At 39.6% G+C, this 18,132-nt stretch overlaps 1 protein-coding gene across 1 annotated transcript in view; it reads left to right on the forward strand.

Moving 5' to 3' along the window:
* Window positions 1–17,180, forward strand: part of LOC114490684 (protein POLR1D) — a 42,754-nt gene extending 25,574 nt beyond the window's left edge. Inside the window, exon 3 of the mRNA XM_028504728.2 lies at window positions 16,084–17,180. Within this exon, the coding sequence (XP_028360529.1) occupies window positions 16,084–16,351 (268 nt within the window). The 3' untranslated portion in view covers window positions 16,352–17,180. The remainder of the gene's footprint in view (window positions 1–16,083) is intronic.
* The last annotated feature ends 952 nt before the right edge of the window (window positions 17,181–18,132 follow it).

Below are 18,132 nucleotides of genomic sequence, written 5' to 3' on the forward strand. Positions count from 1 at the left end.
GAGTAACGTTATATCAGTGTTCATTATTTAAGAATTCAGTCATTAGTAAATTAAATTTTACTTAAAATAATTCTAATTGTAAGTATTTTGATTATGTGACAATTCAGCCATTTGAATTAAAGTTTACCTTTGCAGTTTCTATACAAAATAGAGCTGGTTAAAACTTAGTAATATAAGCAAAGGAAAATTTAGTTCTAAGAATCAGGTCTCCTCTTTTAAGCATTACTTTAGCAATCACATTCAATAAATATGCTGATTTTAGATCTCTTACCTAGAATTTAAAATTTACTACAGTGGAGTACTGTGAACCATTAAAAAGTAAAATATAAAAATAGAATTAGTGTGAAGATGAAAGATTAGGTAAAGGCTGTGCTCGCCTCCTCACATGTACATCAAAATTACAACTAAACTACAGAACAACCATCATTGAGAACCGCCTGAAGACTAACTAGCTAAATAGAAGTCTTAAAACTAAGGATATAGTTCTGGCCAGTGTGGCTTAGTTGGTTGGAGCATCATCCAGTAACTGAAAGGTTGTTCATTTGATTCCTGGTCAGGCCACATATCCAGGTTGCGGGTTTGATCCCTAGTTGGGGTGCATATGAGAAGGCAGCCAATTGATGTTTCTCTCTCACATCAATGTTTCTTTCTCTCCCTCCCTCTCTCACAAAGCAAGGAAACAAAAGAAAAACTAAAGCTATTCAGAAGAAGCCACATGGACACTGGTAGGAGGGGCAGACATTCAGAACAGGCAGGCCCCACAGCCATGGTGTGGCCATTAAGAAAAAGGGATATCTTTGTTGTGGAGGTCCCCCCTGAGGATTGAGGGGTTCCAGCCTCACATCAGGTCCTTCAGCCCTGAGCTCCTGTGCCTGGAAGAGAAATCCCTGTAACTTCTAGTTGTGAAAACCAGCAGGGATTGTGGCTAAGTGAGATGGAAGGCTTCTGGAATCCCAGGTGTTCCCCTAAAGACATGGACTGACTCACTTACTGAGGCAGTAACTCATACATGCACAATGATTGACTCACTTAGGCTAAGCTCCAGTACTGGGGCAGCAGCTTGAAAAGCACTGCAGACATATAAGGAGGAACTGAATTATCTGGCCTTGGGGCAAGGGCTGGAGGGGCAGCTGTCTCCCAGACAGAAGTGCTAGCAGCTGCATTATCCTTTGTTAAGGCCTCCCCTCACAGAGCCTGCAGGTGCAGGCAGGCTCCAAGTCTGAGATTCTATCAACCTAGCTAACATATTCATCCTGCCCTGATGATTCCCTGAGACCCCACACCATCCAACTTGCAGGTTCTCCAAAGCCGCTTCTAGTGGCTTTTCCATACAAATGACTACTTGGGGTCATTTAGTAGGAACTCTAAATGGGGACTCATTCTGGGAACTTTCCTAAAATGTCTTAAAGGTTCATAAACCCCAAACAAGCAGCATCTGGCCTCAGCCATAAGTGGCCCTGAAATCAGCAATAGTGGCAGCTGGCCTTGGTTCCCAGCTTAGCCTCTCCCAGGCACCTCTAAGCCCAGCACAAGTGACAGCCTTCTGCAGATCACTTTGTAGCTCATATAAAGTGACCCCAGGTCAGTCATAGGCAGCAGCTGACCTTGGCCTGCACCAGATCCTGTCCCAAGAGGACCCAGAACTAACACACCTGGTGGTCGACTTCAGGCACTATCCTTTGTGTGGGTTATGTGTCACCTCCACAAATGATACACCCAGAGGGCAGACTCAGCAGACACCAGAGCCCTGCTAAAATGACTCCTGCTCTGTGGGGTCAGTCCCTGCCCAATAGTACCTCTGCTATAATCATGGTCATTCCTCACAACCAAGCAGCCTAAAGGTCAGTCCTTCTCATTGATGTGCCAAAAGTAGTCAAGTCTCAACTACAGCTGGAGGCGACACATAACCCACACAAAGGACACACCTAGAGCACCCCACTCAGGTGACCAGGGAGACTATATCACTAGGTCCCATAGGGCGCCTCCTACGTAAGGCCACTTTACCAAGACCTGGAGACATAGCAGATCTACTTAATATGTACAAGCAAACAGGGAGGCTGCCAACTTGAGGAGATGAAGAGACATGTCCTAAATGAAAGAACAGAACAAAACTCCAGAAAAGAACTAAACAAAATAGAGACACGCAATCTATCAGATGCAGAGTTCAAAACACTGATTATAAGGATGCTCAGTGGGGAAGATTAGATGAATTCATTGAGAACTTTAATAAAGACATAAAAATGAGATAGAAAACATAAAAAAGGGCCAGCCAGAAATTAAGAATACACTAACAGAAATGAAGACTACATTACAGGAATAGGAAACTAGATGAAGTAGAGAATCAAATCAACGATTTGGAAGATAAAGAAACAGAAAATACCCAATCAGAACAGCCAAAAGATAAAAGAATTTTAAAAAATGAGGATAGTTTAAGGGGCTTCTGGGACAACATCAAGCATGCCAACATCCATGTCACAGGATACCAGAAGGAGAAGAGAGAGCACAAGGGATTAAAAACCTCTTTGAAGAAATAATGACAGAAAACTTCCCTAACCTGGTAAAGGAAGTAGACATACAAGTTAAGGAAGCACAGACAGTCCCAAGTAAGACAAACCCAGAGAGGCTCATACAAAAATAAATCATAATTAAAAAATGTTAAAGGTTAAATAGAAAGAGAGAATCTTAAAAGTAACAAGAGATAAGTACTTAGTATAAGAGAGCTCCTATAAGGCTGTCAGCTGACTTCTCAACAGAAACTTTGCAGGCCAGAAGAGATTAACATAAAATATTCAAAGTGATGAAAAGCAAGGACCTACAACCAAGATTATCCTACCCAGCAAGTCTATCATTTAGAATCAAAGGAGGGATAAAGAGCTTCTCATACAAGAAAAGGCAAAAGGAGTTCATATCCACTAAACCAATGTTACAGAATATGTTAAAGAGATATCTTCAAGAAAAAGAAAAAATAAGATAAAAATATGATAATAAAACGATAACTACATAATGTAATTCTTAACTCAATTAAGACGCAATCTCATTTAAAATAGACAAAACATTTGAGTAAACACTTCATCAAAAATGATACAAGATTGGCCAATAAGCATATGAAAAGGTGCTCAAATCATTAGTTATCAGGAAAAAGCAAGTTAAAAATGATAGCTGCCATAGCATATCCACTAGAATCACTAAAATAAAAAAATTTAAAAACTTCCAGTACTAAATAAATGTAAAGATATGGAACAACTAGTTGGTGAAAATGTAAAATTGTACAGCCACTTTGAAAAACAGTTAACTATTTCTTACATACATACAGAATTCTAACCAATTACCAGAGAATTGAAAACTTAATCTCACACAAAAATCTGTACAATAATGTTCATAGCAACTTTATTCATGATAGCTCAAAATTGGAAATAACCCGGATGTCCATTGGTTGATGAATAGATAAAGAAATTGTGGTTATATCCATACATTCACTACTACTCAGTAATAAAAAGGGAAAGAACTACTGATGCTCACTGCATCAGTAGTGATGGGAGCAGCTACTGATGCTCCCTGAAGCATTGTGCTAAGTGAAAGAAGCTAGACACCAAACATGCAGATTTCATTTATATGACATTTTAGAAAGACCAGAATGGGTCATGGTTTGCCAGGAAGTGGGGGTGGAAGGAAGGGATTTACAGCAGAACTTTTATGGATGATTGGAACCATTCTATATTTTGATTTTTCTGGTAATTTCGTGACTTCATATATTTGTCAAAACTCATACTACTATTTAAAAGGATAAATTTTATTCTGTATGAATTATACCTCAGTAACCCTGGTTTAAAAAAAAGAATATCAGCCCTGGCTGGTATGCTCAGTGGATTGAGCGCTGACCTGTGAACCAAAGGATCACCAGTTCGATTTCCAGTCAGAGCACATGCCTGGGTTGTGGGCCAGGTCCCCAGTGGGGGGCATGTGAGAGGCAACCACACATTGATATTTCTCTCCCTCTCTTTCTCCTTCCCTTCCTCTCTCTAGAAATACATTAATAAAATCTTTTTTAAAAAAAGAATGTCATCATTTTACCATTTCTATGATAGATTAAATCTAGGTAAAGGTCACCAGTGACTGTTAAATCTATCAGATGAAAAATTGATGGGGAACTTCCTGGTGACTGGGTCAACCTGACAACACCTGAATTCATTGATCAGCCTTTGCACCACAGTGAGAAAGGCATACCACCACTTAACACATGCTCGTCAAAAAATTGAACTCAAATCTGGTCAATTCTTCAGTAGAACTACTAGTTTGCAGGAAATACAGAGGGTAGAGCAACCTGTCAAACAACACTAGAGGAATAAAATCATGAAAATCCAAAATGTGACCTTCTATGGAAAAAACAACCTAGTTTAACAACTGAATTGCAAGGAGAAATGGAGGAGGAGGAATGTCCTATGAATTAATAGATTTCAGACACATCTAGTAAAATGTGTAGCATATTAGAATTCTTTAACTAAAAGTTGGAGGTATTTGATGCTATTAAGGAATCAATATTTATTTTTATATTTGAAAATGACATTGCTATTATTTTTAAAAAGGCGGGGTTTTTTTTAGAAATTCATTCTGATGTATTTATGGATGAAATAATATAATAAAATGAAATAATCCAGTGTGAATCAGTCTGTAGGTAACACAGATTCAAAACAAATACCTATTTCCTGGAAGGATGGTTGTAACACTTTGGTGAGATAATATGTCTGAAAACACTTAGCAAGGGTCCTGGCATGGAGCAGTGAATGTTATCAGTAGTTAAATCTGCTTTTATTTTCTTTCTAGTCCTCTGTCCTTGGCTGAGATAAGTTGCCTGTGCTAATGGGAATCACATTAGTACAAACTTTGTTAGGGGCAAGCTGCTTTGGTTTTTGGTGTAAGGCAGGACCTTCATCAGGTTGACATTAGTCATTGGTCCAATCTAAAGAATTAGCATAGAGCGAAATCATAAATTCCGATGATTTGACAAGTGAATAAGAAAATACCAGTCAGAATTCTTGCTACATGAGTAGTGTTCAAGACTAGTTGGTTGTTTCTAGGCAGCTGGAAGTCATTCATTCTGATCACCTTCATGCCACTTTGCTTAGAAGAACTTTCTGGTAATGAAATAACTAGTATGTCAATATCAGCTCTTTGCCCCCTGTGGGAGAGTACCATAGGCACAAGCCATCTTGAGATTTATGGAAGTATGGATGTACTCTTCTGGTGTCATGTCAGTTAGATTGGCAGTTCCATAAAGTTATTGAGGATCCAGGTTCCTTCCAGTCTCCAAATATCCCAACCATAGGTTGTCATTCTTTTCCACATGGTCTAATATTGTAGCACCGTTAACTCCACTAATTTCAGTTAGCAGAAAGTAAGAAGAGAAGGAAAGCATGCTCCTTCCCTTTAATAAAGAACACTTTCTAGAAGTCATGTACACCATTTCTACATATACTCCATTGGCCAGAATTTAATTTCATGTCTACACTCAGCTACAAGGCCAAGAATGTAGTCTTTTTTTCCCTAGGCAGGCATGTGCCAGATAAATATCTGAGGCGCTTTTACTATAGAAGAATGAAAGAATGGATATTAGGGGACAGCTGGCAGCCTTGTCCCATGAAGGAGGGAGAAGCATGTTGAAAAGGGAGTAAAAGATGGGAGGCGAAGTAAGACATTCCAGAGTTATAAGGTAGGTCTAAGGACACAACATGTAAAACTTACATTTTCCCATTAGTTTACAAAATAAGAGTTCTTACTGACATTGTTAGTTTTTTCCAGTTGTCTTATAACAGTGGTCCTCAAACTTTTTGAACTTTACGTTCTTAAAATTTATTAGGGATCCCAAAGAACATTCTTTTGTGGACTATATCAATCTGTATTTACTGTGTTAATTAAGTTAAAATGGAGGAATTGTTACAGTATTTATTGATTCATTTTTAAATACCAATAATAAACTCAACACATATTAAAGTAGTATGTTTTTGTAAAATAACTATATTTGCAAAAAATGTATATATTGAATAGAATGGTATTGTTTCATGTTCTTGCAAACCTTTTTAATGTCTGGCTTATAAAAGACCTGGAATTTCAATCTGCCTCTGTAGTCAATCTATTGTAATAGCTTACTTTGGTTGAAGTAGATGAAGAATATCAACACATTTGCAAATATCACCACTAAACTCATCAGAGAACTCTTTTAAGTATTGGGAGCCTGTCAAGTTCACAGTTTTCCAGAAGTATAATGTTTTTTCACTAGAAAACTCCAGTTTTATCATTGGAAATGAATACAGAGTTCTTTCGGTTCAGTACACCCTAGTAGGGGTGTCCAACCTTTGGGCATCTCTGGGCCACACTGGAAGAAGTAGAGTTGTCTTGGGCCACACATTAAGTACACAAACACTAACAAAAACTGATGAGCAAAAAAAGGGTTTTAAGTAAATTTACGATTTTGTGTTGGACTACATTCGTAGCCATCCTGGGTCACATGCGGCCCATAGGCCACGGGTTGGACTCCCCTGAAACAATGTGGACTTTGAAGGGTCTAGCCCAAGGACAACCATGACTCGCATCTGCTCCGTATTGCTGAGACAAAGAACATCTTCCCCATTGTGCTCATCCTGCAAGAACTCCTGGGTGCGTGTGTGTAAATACAAACTTTTAATCACTAATCCATTGGTTGCCAAACTTATCTGCACATTTGAAATCAACTGGAAACTTCCAAAAATACACGTCTCTGTGCCACCATCAAAGACTATTAGTTTGGGGTATGGCCTGGGTTTTGGACTTTTAAAAAGATAACCAGGTGATTCTAAAGTGCACACAAATTTAAAAAACACTATACTAATCCCTATTTATTAAAAAAGAATGATACCAACCAGCTCTTGCAGCGTTCAGAATGTCCCCACACCTTTCCTGGGCAAACAGCCTGACTATAACGTGGGTAGCCAGGTGTCAAGTCCTGGTATCCCCAGATCCATGTCTGTCCAGCGGACCTCCTTGGACAGATCTGCAAGGAGTAGACAGTTTGCTGTTTACTAGTTTGTCTCTTTTTCTAAGCATCTAGAACACAGGTGGCAAACACAAGGCCCGCAGGCCAAATACAGCCCTCTACCTTGTTTACCAACCTGGCACCTTGTTTCTACCTAGCAGCAACGCCAAGCTCTCGCTTAGCTGTTAAAGAGTAGTTACATTTATACAGTCCTAAATTACATTTGGCCCTTTGAAGGCAACCATGAGGCTGATGTGGCCCCCCAGTGAAAATGAGTTTGACACCCCTGATCTAGAAGACCTTTATTTGTGCTTTAAAATTTAAAATAAAACTAGAACAACATTACTTTTTCCTCTTCGATATTCCATAAAATGATCTTGGTGAGGTAGTTGAATCATCGCCAGAAAGAAATGGCTGAACTAAAGGGAAGGCAAGTGTAAGACCATTTTTATTTTATATAAAAAAAAAGACCATTTGCTGCTCTATACTTGAAAATGTTCATCGAAAGAATCTCTTTAGAAGTGTTCTTGACAAAGGCCTCAGAGAAGCTGAAATATTGGCCCATGTGACTTCTTTTGAGTTGACATTAAGGAATTTATAAGCATAAATTTTAGAAGTATGCTCAACTTCATTGGCTACAAAGCTGTTTTTATTCTGGTCACATTCTTGAGTCTAGTGCCTGTAGAACTTTAGCCTTATGTTTGGAAAGGCTTATCTTTTGGTACAAAAAGTTCCAAAGGTCTAACCTGACAGAAGATGATTCTTCATTTTTTTAACCTAGTTGTTTTTAAAGGGAATGATATTTTGGGGTGCTTTCTGTTTGTCATGGGATCAATCTGATAATAAGGGAGACCATCACATCATTCTTCTACTTTATGTCATCAGCTTTTTATTATCTAGGCATTGCATTTATACTCATTTGAATATTCACAGAGCACCAACAGGTATGGTAAGAGGCCAAACATAGGCAGCAGTAAAGAAGGTGCTCTCCTGGCCTTAAAGTTGTTAATCCACTTGTGGAAACTGACAAGTGAGCAGGTAAGCCCAGTGCAGCAGCTAGAAGGAGAAAGTGCTTGAATTTCAGAGGGAGGCTCAGCATGGCTGAGGCTCTTGGCAGTATTTCAGGGCTGCAAAGATCCAAAGCTTTCTCTTTACAGTTTAAGAACACGGGGCCCAAAGAGGTTTCCCAGGCCTTGGCTAGCCAACTGCTGATGGGACTAGAAGTTCTCTTTCTTGTCTTTAGCTATGTACTACCTCTCCTCTGTGGATTATTGTTTGTTAACATCAAAACATCACCGATGCTTCCTGCCCCTGCTTCCCACATTCCTTTCCTATGCAGTTCTGAAAGTGCATCAGAGAGCCCAGAAAGTTTCCATTGGATCATATAGCTGTGTAAATGTTTTTTGTTGCTGAGGGAGCAGGAGGCCAAGGACATAGCTTATTGTCTACCCCATTTTACCACTATGTACATATCTGCTTCTGAATTTCATCTTCCCAGAGCTTCTTTCCTCTCAGTAGTCCCCCAAAGAGCAGAAATACAACACAGAATCTGGTATTTGTCTTTGCTTCAGGACCTAGTATAATGCCTTACATATGAAATATGAAATATTTGTAAAAATAAATATAGCTATGTGCATCTGTGTCAACTATTTTTCATTACTTTGAGGTGTGGTATGACATACAAAGTGCACTGAAAAACCTGTGGGTCTCAGGACTATTCTATGCAGCAGAATTAAGGGCGAACAGTTTAGTAATGGGGATCAAAATTTCTCATGTGGCCACTGCTGAGGCATTTGATTGCCAGATTATAAACTAGCTGCATGGGGGGTTATGGTAGTTGTGGCAGCATTAAACAACAAAATGAGTTGTAATCAAGACTTTAAAAATAGTGCCCTTGTTTCATGGCGTGTTGGAAGCATAGTTGTACTTGTTTCTGAGAGTGCACAGATATGTAGAGAATGGAAGATAAAATGCTATCTGCTGGTGTGGGGCTGGGTTTGGCTGTGGAATGAAGGAATGAATTGGGTGGGATGCATTGGCTGGAACCTTGCTTCCATGATCACAAGGACTCATTTTCCCTAACCCTAAAAGTTAGAACCATAATTCTCCACTACCTTCCCAAAAAGCAAAGTCAATTCAAGTGTGTTTGGGAAGTTCTCTGCCTTTGTCCTTATTTTGGGCTTGTGAGTAGACAGCTATTCTTAGACAACTTGTTGCTGTGGACAGATCTGCTTCCTGGGGCCTGTCCTAGACAGAGACGCCTTGGTTACATGTGTGCTGAGGGGCTTTTCACCTACGGTTTCTTTCCCTAACTGCTCTCGAAATTGGCCATCTGATTACACTGCGGCACACCTTTCTTCAGGTGCTTCATCTGAAATAGTGTGGGGAGGGTAGGCTCTAGAGTCAGACTCCCTGGTTCCAATCCCAGCTCCATGCCCTGGGGTTGGAGAAATGAAATGAGCACAGGGTGATTGTTTCATAAGTGTTAGCATCGCTAGTGCTATTATTATTGGCTGGTGATCATGTGTCACTGCTGGATGGGTCATATTCATGACACTGTTTTATAAACCCAAAGTAGCAAGTCTAAATCTGTACAGTACTATCTCCATCCTTTAGCAGCGGAAAGGCAAAAGTATCAAAATCTGAAAAAAAAATTACATTTGTCTTCCCCTTTTTGTTCTCTAGGTTTGTTTTACAGTTTACTATTTTTCCTAAGTTTAATATGATAACTACAGGAAGAAAGCACCTTATTTTTGCAATTATGTTCTACAGTATGCCTATTCAAAAAAATAAATAAATAAAGATGAAAGGCTTAGTCTCTCTGATGGCAGATTCTCTGGAAGTCTGTCCTTCCTGTGGTGTGCAGAAACCTTCAGCACAGCTTCTGCGCTGACAGCTTTGAAAGTGAAGTCAGTGGCTTCACTTTTCAAGTTTAACATAGATAGAATGCTGGATCTTCAGTCTGCTGGTGCTATCAGACCTATTTTCCAGAGTAGTTTTAACTAGTCTCATTATATTTAGAGTTTTATATCAATTTATGTTATTAGCACCTTAAATCTGGCTCTTCACACATAAGCTAGTATAAGTTTGTAAAACCAAAAATAAAGGTAACTAGCCGGGGTGAGAAAGTCAATATTGTGTGGGTCAGAGCTACAGACCAGGAATGCAGCTGCCCTGTCCTGTGGCCCCCTACCCCAGCACCCCTTTGGGCATAGACAGTGGCATAGAGCAGACGCATGGAGCAGCCATGACCTGAGCCCTTACCGCAGGGCTCAGGGTTTTACCTCAGAGCTGGCTGAAAAAGGCAATACAACAGTTGAGTTAGATATTCATCTCATGCTGGCTTGTCATGTCATCTCAAATACAGAAAAAAAATGGCACTAAGAGAAACAAAAAGACAGAGATCAATGAAATGAAGTAATATTCTGACATGATAGATGAGAGCAGAGTAATTTTCTGAGGGGTAAACATAAAGAACATGAGTAGAGAATTTTAAATCTGCAAGTGGCCATGGAGACCACCTGTCTACTTCAACCTTAAGCTTTATATCTTAGGACCATCTATGAACAAAGTTTCCGAAATATTAGAAAATGCAAGTTATAAGTTCAGAGGTAACACCCAGTTCCCATTGACCTTGGTGTCCATGGAGAACTGAGATAGCCTGGGAAGTGAAACATTTCAGATATAAAAGTCTAATCTTTCTAAATACTGAAACTTTTTTACTTTAACTGTTTTTATGAAAATTTCTATAGAATATCTGATTAATTTTTTCTTGATAGCTTATATATATGTATATACATATATATATATACACACACACATACACTAGTATATATAATTGAGAAACATCAGATATTCTGTTCTGTTCTTGATTAGCTTATCATCCCAGGTGATTTGAAACTGGGATGTTCTCTTGAGTTGCCACCGTGGAAAAACTCCCTGGTAAATTAAATTATTTGAGTGCTATATATATTCTTTTTCATGAAGAGACAGTGAATAATAATAACAGGTTATTTTCTTCTTTTTTCTGCAAGGAATTTATAATTTCTTGTTTAAACCCTTGGGTCCAGATTACCTTCTAAATTTAGGTATAAATTTCACACTTTGGAAAGGAATTGTAGCACATATGGTGTGCACCACAAGTATCCCCATAGGTTCTTGCTCAAAATGTTATCATTTCCTTAGCAAAACATATGAGTGCCTACCGTAAATGGAACAAAGACTAGACATGAATACCCAAGTGTGAGCTTAGGTCACATTTTACTGCCAAATGAGTTGTGGTATCATAAAAAAAAGTTGATTTTTACATGTTTTTAAATTTTGGAATTGTGAATAAGAAATTATAAGCCCTTAGGTAACATGTATTGAAGATTTACTGTATGTGAGGCACTGTGCTAAATGCTTTCTGCATTATCTCATTAAATCCTCACAATAGTTCTATCAGATAAGTATTTCTGACTCCCACTTACAAAGGGGGAAAACTGATTTACAGATGAGTTATGTAACTTGCTCACTGTCAGACAGCTAATTAAGTAGTAGAAGTAGGATATGCACCAAAGCTAACACTTACTGTCATTAATCAGGTATTAGTTTCAGCACTTGACATGTTCTCATTTGATCTGCATGCAACCATTTAAGATAGTCACTATTATTATCCCCATTTAACTGATAAGAGGTAACAGGCAGATTATATAATGTGTCTCACATTCGGTCTTTTTTTTTAATATATTTTATTGATTATGCTATTACAATTGTCCCATTTTCCCCCCTTTATTCCCCTCCACCCTGCAAATCTCCTCCCACCCACATTCTCCTCCTTTAGTTCATGTCCATGGCTCATACATATAAGTTCCTTGGCTTCTACATTTCCTATACTATTCTTAACCTCCCCCTGTCTATTTTCTACCTACCATTTATGCTTCTTATTCTCTGTACCTTTCCCCCCTCCCCATCCAGCTCTCCCACTAATAACCTTCCATGTGATCTCCATTTCTGTGATCCTGTTCCTGTTCTAGTGGTTTTGGTAGTTTGTTTTTGTTTTCCTTGAATCCAACTTCTTTGGGACTCTCAGAGCTTCCTGGACTTCCTGAAAGTCTATTTCCTTTGCCAGATTGGGCAAGTTCTCCTTCATTATTTTTGCAAATAAGTTTTCAATTTCTTGCTCTTCCTCCTCTCCTTCTGGCACCCCTATGATCCAGATGTTGGAATGTTTAAAGATGTCCTGGAGGTTCCTAAGTCTCTCCATTTTTAAAAAATTCTTTCTTTATTCTGTTCTGATTGTTTCTTTCTTCCTTCTTGTCCAAAAAGTTGATTTGAGTCCTGGTTTCCTTCCCATCACTGTTGGTTCCCTGCAGATTTTTCTTTATTTCATACAATGCAACCTTCATTGCTGCCTGGGTCTTTAAGTACCCAGTGAGTCCCTGGAGCATCCTGATAACCAGTGTTTTGAACTATGTATCAGACAGGTTGGCTATCTCTTCATCACTTAGTTGTATTTTTTCTGGAACTTTGAACTGTTCTTTCATTTGGGCGTGTGTGTGTGTGTGTGTGTGCGCGCGCGTGTGAGTGTGAGAGAGCAGGCCTGTTATATAGTAAGGGGCAGAGTCTCAGGTGTTTACCAGGATGGGGCAACCCACATAGCTCCATTGTGATGCTGTATGTGGGGGAGGGGTCTGAGAGAGAACAGTGCTGCTTGCTCCACTGTCTGCTGGTTTTCAGTCACTCCCCTGGCGATCCACAATCAAATTGGCCCCTTCTGGCACTGATTCCCAGGTGGGTGAATTTGTTGTTGTCCCTCTTTTGGTTGTACTTCCAGGATCCTGTGGGTCTCTCCAGTGGCCTCTCCTGTGAGGCCTGGAGTTTTTCCTGCTGCCATCTCAACCCCCACAGGAGTTTACAGTCAGAGGTTTTGAGGTTTTATTTCCCCACTAGAACCCTGGGTTGTGCAGTCTATCTTGCTCCCCAGTTGTTCCTCCCAGTTTATTTGCACGTGAATGTGAGACCACCTCCATCTGCAAGCCGCCACCTTGCGCAGCTCCACCATCTTGCTGCAAGTCCTCTCCACCCAGCTGCCTGTCTCCACCTCTCCTACCGGTCTGGATGAATGTTTCTTATTTAATTCCTTGGTTATCAGACTTCCACACAGTTCGATTTTCTGTCAGTTCTGGTTGTTCTTGTTCTTAAATTTGTTGTTATCCTTTTGGTTGTATGACGAGGCACAGTGTGTCTACCTATGCCTCCGTCTTGGCCAAAGTCTCAGATCGTTTTTCAGTCTTATAGATAGTATGATTCCAAGACATGTGTGCTCAACTAGGATACTGTGTTAGATGAGTTCTTAGCAATAAAACAGCTGGCTGTGAGATTCAGCAAAATTCATGACCACATTAAGGCCACAATAGCTCTTTCCCAATGGATTTCTTCAAACATCAGCATTGATGTTGCTCTCCTTATATTTTAACATATTTAGTGCCAATTTTTTCATTATATGGAATCATTTACTACATGTACCTTCACATCTGCTTGCAACTACCCCCTTATCTCAATGCTGCGCCTTATTTGTTAATAGAGGGTGAATGAGCCCTTGTCATCATCTCTGAAATGTGTCTTGGGATGTTTGGGAGAAGGCACTTTTGAAGCCTCCCTCCTGTTGCCCTCAAGTAAATCAGTTCTCTCTAAGCCATTCGTGACATTTCACCTGGAGTAGAATGCTAGGCATAAACAACGTTAAGAATGCCATCTTTGATGTTAAAAAGAGATGTAAATGCCAGCTTTCTTGTGGATATTCAAAAAGACTATCTCATTCTTTAAGTAGCTCTTTTGGTCACTTGCTGAGACTGGGAAGCAGGTCCTGTGACAGCCCTCACTCCATGGATTCTGCCACTCTCTAACAGAGCAAGTTTTGGTCATCACAGCCAAGCAGGAGGTGTTAAAGACAGTCTCACATGGGAGATAGTGAAATAGAGTGGAACTCACTGGGAGTTACAAAGTCTGTGTTTAAGATCATTGTCCCATTGGCAATAATCATATTGCCACATTTATTTAATCCAGAGGAGTGACTAGTTACACCAACACTGAAATAGACTGCTCCAATGAATATACCCCAGAATTCTTCTGTACCTTGGTAATATTCACCACTGTTCATAGCCTTCTACATCCAAGTGGCGTATGTGGCCCATTTATTCATAAAAATGGGACACAGTTGGCAAAACAAGGTAGTAGCGTTTTATATTCTGCATTAAAGGATAGTGTTTCCTGCAGGCTAGCACTGTTGTGCTGCTTTGGGATACCAGTGTGTCATACAATTCTGGATCTTTGCTGAGCTGGCAACTGCAGTGGTTTAAGTTTCTTCACCAAAGCAGTACCTGGACTCTGATGCCCTATTCAGCCACTGAAGTAAGAGCTTGGCCTGCCCTTTTGTCACGTGCTCTTACTGCACAGAGGGCCCAGTGCTAAGGTACCTTCAGGAGGTATAAATGGCTTTGCCTTCTTGTGACTGAGGCAGCGTGGTGCTGTGCTTTTTCTGGAAGCTTGTTGAAAGCCCTATAGGGCCAAGGAGAGCTAATAGTTTTCCCCCAGTACTTGTAAAACTTTTTCTTTGCTCTTCATTATCACCTTTCCTTTTTGCTCCTCATCTCATTCACCATGGCTCTAATACTCCAGTGGTAAAAGAAAATAAACCCTCTCAAGAAAAAAACCAGTGCCATCACTACCTCTGAATGTTCCCTCTGACTCTACTGCATTCTATTGTCCTCTTCTCTACATTTTCTTCTAGCTCTTTCTGTTCCAGTTCATTCTCCAGCCACTTTTGCTGGTCTGGGCAGGAACCAGGCCTGGCACACTAAATGTATATACCATCTCTGATTCTTCTCAGAAGTTTTTCCTGTCCATGTAGGCTCAAGAGCTGCTTATTTGCAGCAAGAGACTTCTTTTTTGTCTCCTCCTTACTTCCAGATTCAGTGCCATTCTGGTTGCCTGAGGTGGTCTAACCTCCCTATAGGTGACACCGGGTTGATAATGGTTTATACTTCACTTACACAGTAATAACCTACAAAATTACCACAGTGTGGTGCTGGTGGGGTAATTTGGAAGTATTGTGTGGGATTTTCTTTGAATCAAAGTTTGATATAGAGGTGGAGATTATAGAATCCTACATTCATTTTAATACCAGCCAGCCTGATATTGGGGATCAACATCCACCTATAAATTAGCTCATCATAGACGGCTCAAGGCCAAAAGAAATATGTAGGTTTTCATTTGTATGGGGTTTTCTTTTCCAAAATGATAGTTTGGCTACACCTGAAAATAAATATTGTAGTATATAAGTATAACTTAGCATGTTAATTAACAGTTTAATTAAATAACATCCTCCCTCCTGGGCACCCTTGAATCATGAAGCTACACAAACACACAGGACAGAAATGCACCCGGAGGGCAGGTGTGTGTACAGTGCTCCCCAGCAGAGCACAGCTGCAGTCCCAAACTGCAAAGTGCAAGAGGTTTTTAAAAGATAAAAGGTGATTGTTGTCTTTTTATAGATTATCTTTTTATTGAATTTATTGGGGTGATACTAGTTGTTTTTATGGATTCTTTAGGCAATTTTTTTCTAGTTTAAATCATCTAGCTCCAGTATTTAAGATATAGCAGGGTATACTTTTTTGTTCCTTGGAGAGGGACTTGTTTTTACTCTTTGGTAATTAAAAGCAAGCCAAAATATATTTCACGCAAAACACAAATTGTAGTCAAATCAGACATTTATTGTTTAAGGAGGAAATATGAAATGATTCAGTTATTTGGTACTGCAGTCAATACCTGTATGTACAAAGCAGTAGAAAAGTTAGTCCCAATGAGGAAGAAAGAGGTCCAGATGAGGTCTAGCCAGTCAGCCTCAGGAATTCCAAGTGTCTTGCTTTTCCCCCTTGTACTCAGAGTTTACACTAGGTGGCATGCAAGGAAAGCAGAACAGGTTCAGAAACTTGGTGCTGTGCGTGCGGAATTCTTGGGCACCAGCCATGCTCTTGGGCTCTGCTTTGGAGTCAGCTATTTGATTTGTGATTGTTTGCTTTTCCTCTCACCCCCAGGATGAAGTGTCCTCTTGCTGGCACCAATAAAAGATTTCTCATTAACACAATTAAGAACACACTCCCTTCGCATAAAGAGCAAGACCATGAACAAAAAGAGGGCGATGAGGAACCTGTGAAGAGCCAGAACCAGAAAGAAGACAGCCGGAAGAAGCACAGAGCCCACCCGTACAAGCACAGCTTCCAAGCTCGAAGCACTGTCAGTCATTCTCCACCGAGGAAGCGGAGCAGCCAGGACAAGTACGAAAAGCGGTCAAACAGGCGATGAGGCAGGGACAGAGCAGGACCAGCCATAAGTGCTGTTACATGTAGTAGACTGGGGTGTTCAGAGAAGGTTGTTGAGGACATGTCCTGAGCTGGCAGACAACACCTCAGAGCAGTTTTTACGGTAGGTCCTTTGTGCTGTGACAAGCAGAAAGTGACCTAGAAACTCTTCAAGGAAATTAGTACAAAGGAACTTGCTCTGAAGATGTCTTGGCAAGTTTAAGCTATTTTAGCAATGTAGTGTACATATGCATTGTTTCTATGTTATCTTGTTTAGAAATTGGTTTCAAAATAAATCTAGAACAAAGGTTTTCAGAGATTATTAAACTAGTTCCAGTTTTTTGGATGGGCTGCAATTGTGGTCATTTCTAAAATTTCTCCAAAAAATGAAATACTTGTAAATCTGACACTTTACCTTTTGGGGTGACAGATTTAAAATTTAGAAATCATATTTAAGGAAAGTTGTAGCCTTCCAAGGGCTAGAAATTTACCAAGAAACTCTTTGATAACTCTGCATTTGTTTTCCTTTAAGTGAGCAATGTAGAAGCTCTTAAAATGGCTTTGAGTCATGTGCTCCCTGTCAGTAAGCAGAGGTTAAAGATTGGTCTGTTGTCTCTTGTGCATTCCCAAACTCATTCCAGAGACAGAAGAGTTTTTCTATATTTAATTTTTAATATGTAAGCTTTAAGTGGTGCTTTAAAAAGAACTCTCAAAAGTTAAAGTGTACTCAATTATTTTAATGTTATGTCTTATTTAGTTAAAGATCTATGAAAACCACTCTTAGCATAGTTGTTTCAAAAGTTTTAATTTTAAATAAAAGTGTTTACAATGCCTTTCTTTTTGTTGTTTTTTTTTTCAGTATCAGTATGACTTTAACATACAATTACAAACCTTCAAACCTGTAGTCTTCCTTTTATACTAAGGAAAATGTCACCAGGCACCCTCTTCCCCAGTCCACAAAAGGAAGAAGAATCTGTCTCTCTGTGCCCCCTCCCAGTTTCCACAGTGGCTGAGCTTATGCCTGGCTGCTCCCAGATAATCACTCTGTTGCAGTCCCGCTCCCTGCTTCCTGGCAGCCAAGAAAAGCCCTTTCTAAAAGCTAGAAAGGAGCACATCCGAAAATTTCGCTTTGGTGTATTTATAGAGAAACCAGAATAGACTGTATTGCTCCCTCCACCATGCTGCTATACCACACCCTCAGTCTGCTCTGAGCTGAAAGCCCAGAAGTAACAAACCCAGAGCATTCTTGCTCCATATACCCCTTCTCCCACCCAAGACCCTGGAACTCATCCCATCACTTTCAGGCACACAAAAGTAATAATTTGGTTCATATGACTTTATCCCAATCTAGTTATCACTAGCCTATATTATTTGTGCTAGGTTTGAAATGTTTTGTATTTAAATATTTATCAGAGTCGTGAAGGTTTTTAAAATTCCTGTTAAGTAAAACAACGTTGAATCCTTTGCCTATCACTCTGTATTGAGAGCAAACTGGCAAGTTCATTTTCCTTCAAAAGGGGATGATTTTAATGAGCATATTCTTATACTCAAGAGTAAAGGAAGCTCATATAACTAATCATGCTTACCTTTCCTATATAACTGTGTTAAAGGGTGAGTGTTTTACAAAATCATTTTCCCTTTAAAAAAGCTCTGTTCAATTTATGAAAATTTTATTAGAATCTTTAAAAACTTTCATCAAGGGTAGCCACGGTTTCCTGTATATAAATGTTAAGAACAAATTATCTTTTCTTATTCCCTATCTATACAGTAAATGTTAAGGAAGGA

This window comes from Phyllostomus discolor, chromosome 2 (genome assembly GCF_004126475.2).
Source record: "Phyllostomus discolor isolate MPI-MPIP mPhyDis1 chromosome 2, mPhyDis1.pri.v3, whole genome shotgun sequence".
Classification (NCBI taxonomy): domain Eukaryota; kingdom Metazoa; phylum Chordata; class Mammalia; order Chiroptera; family Phyllostomidae; genus Phyllostomus; species Phyllostomus discolor.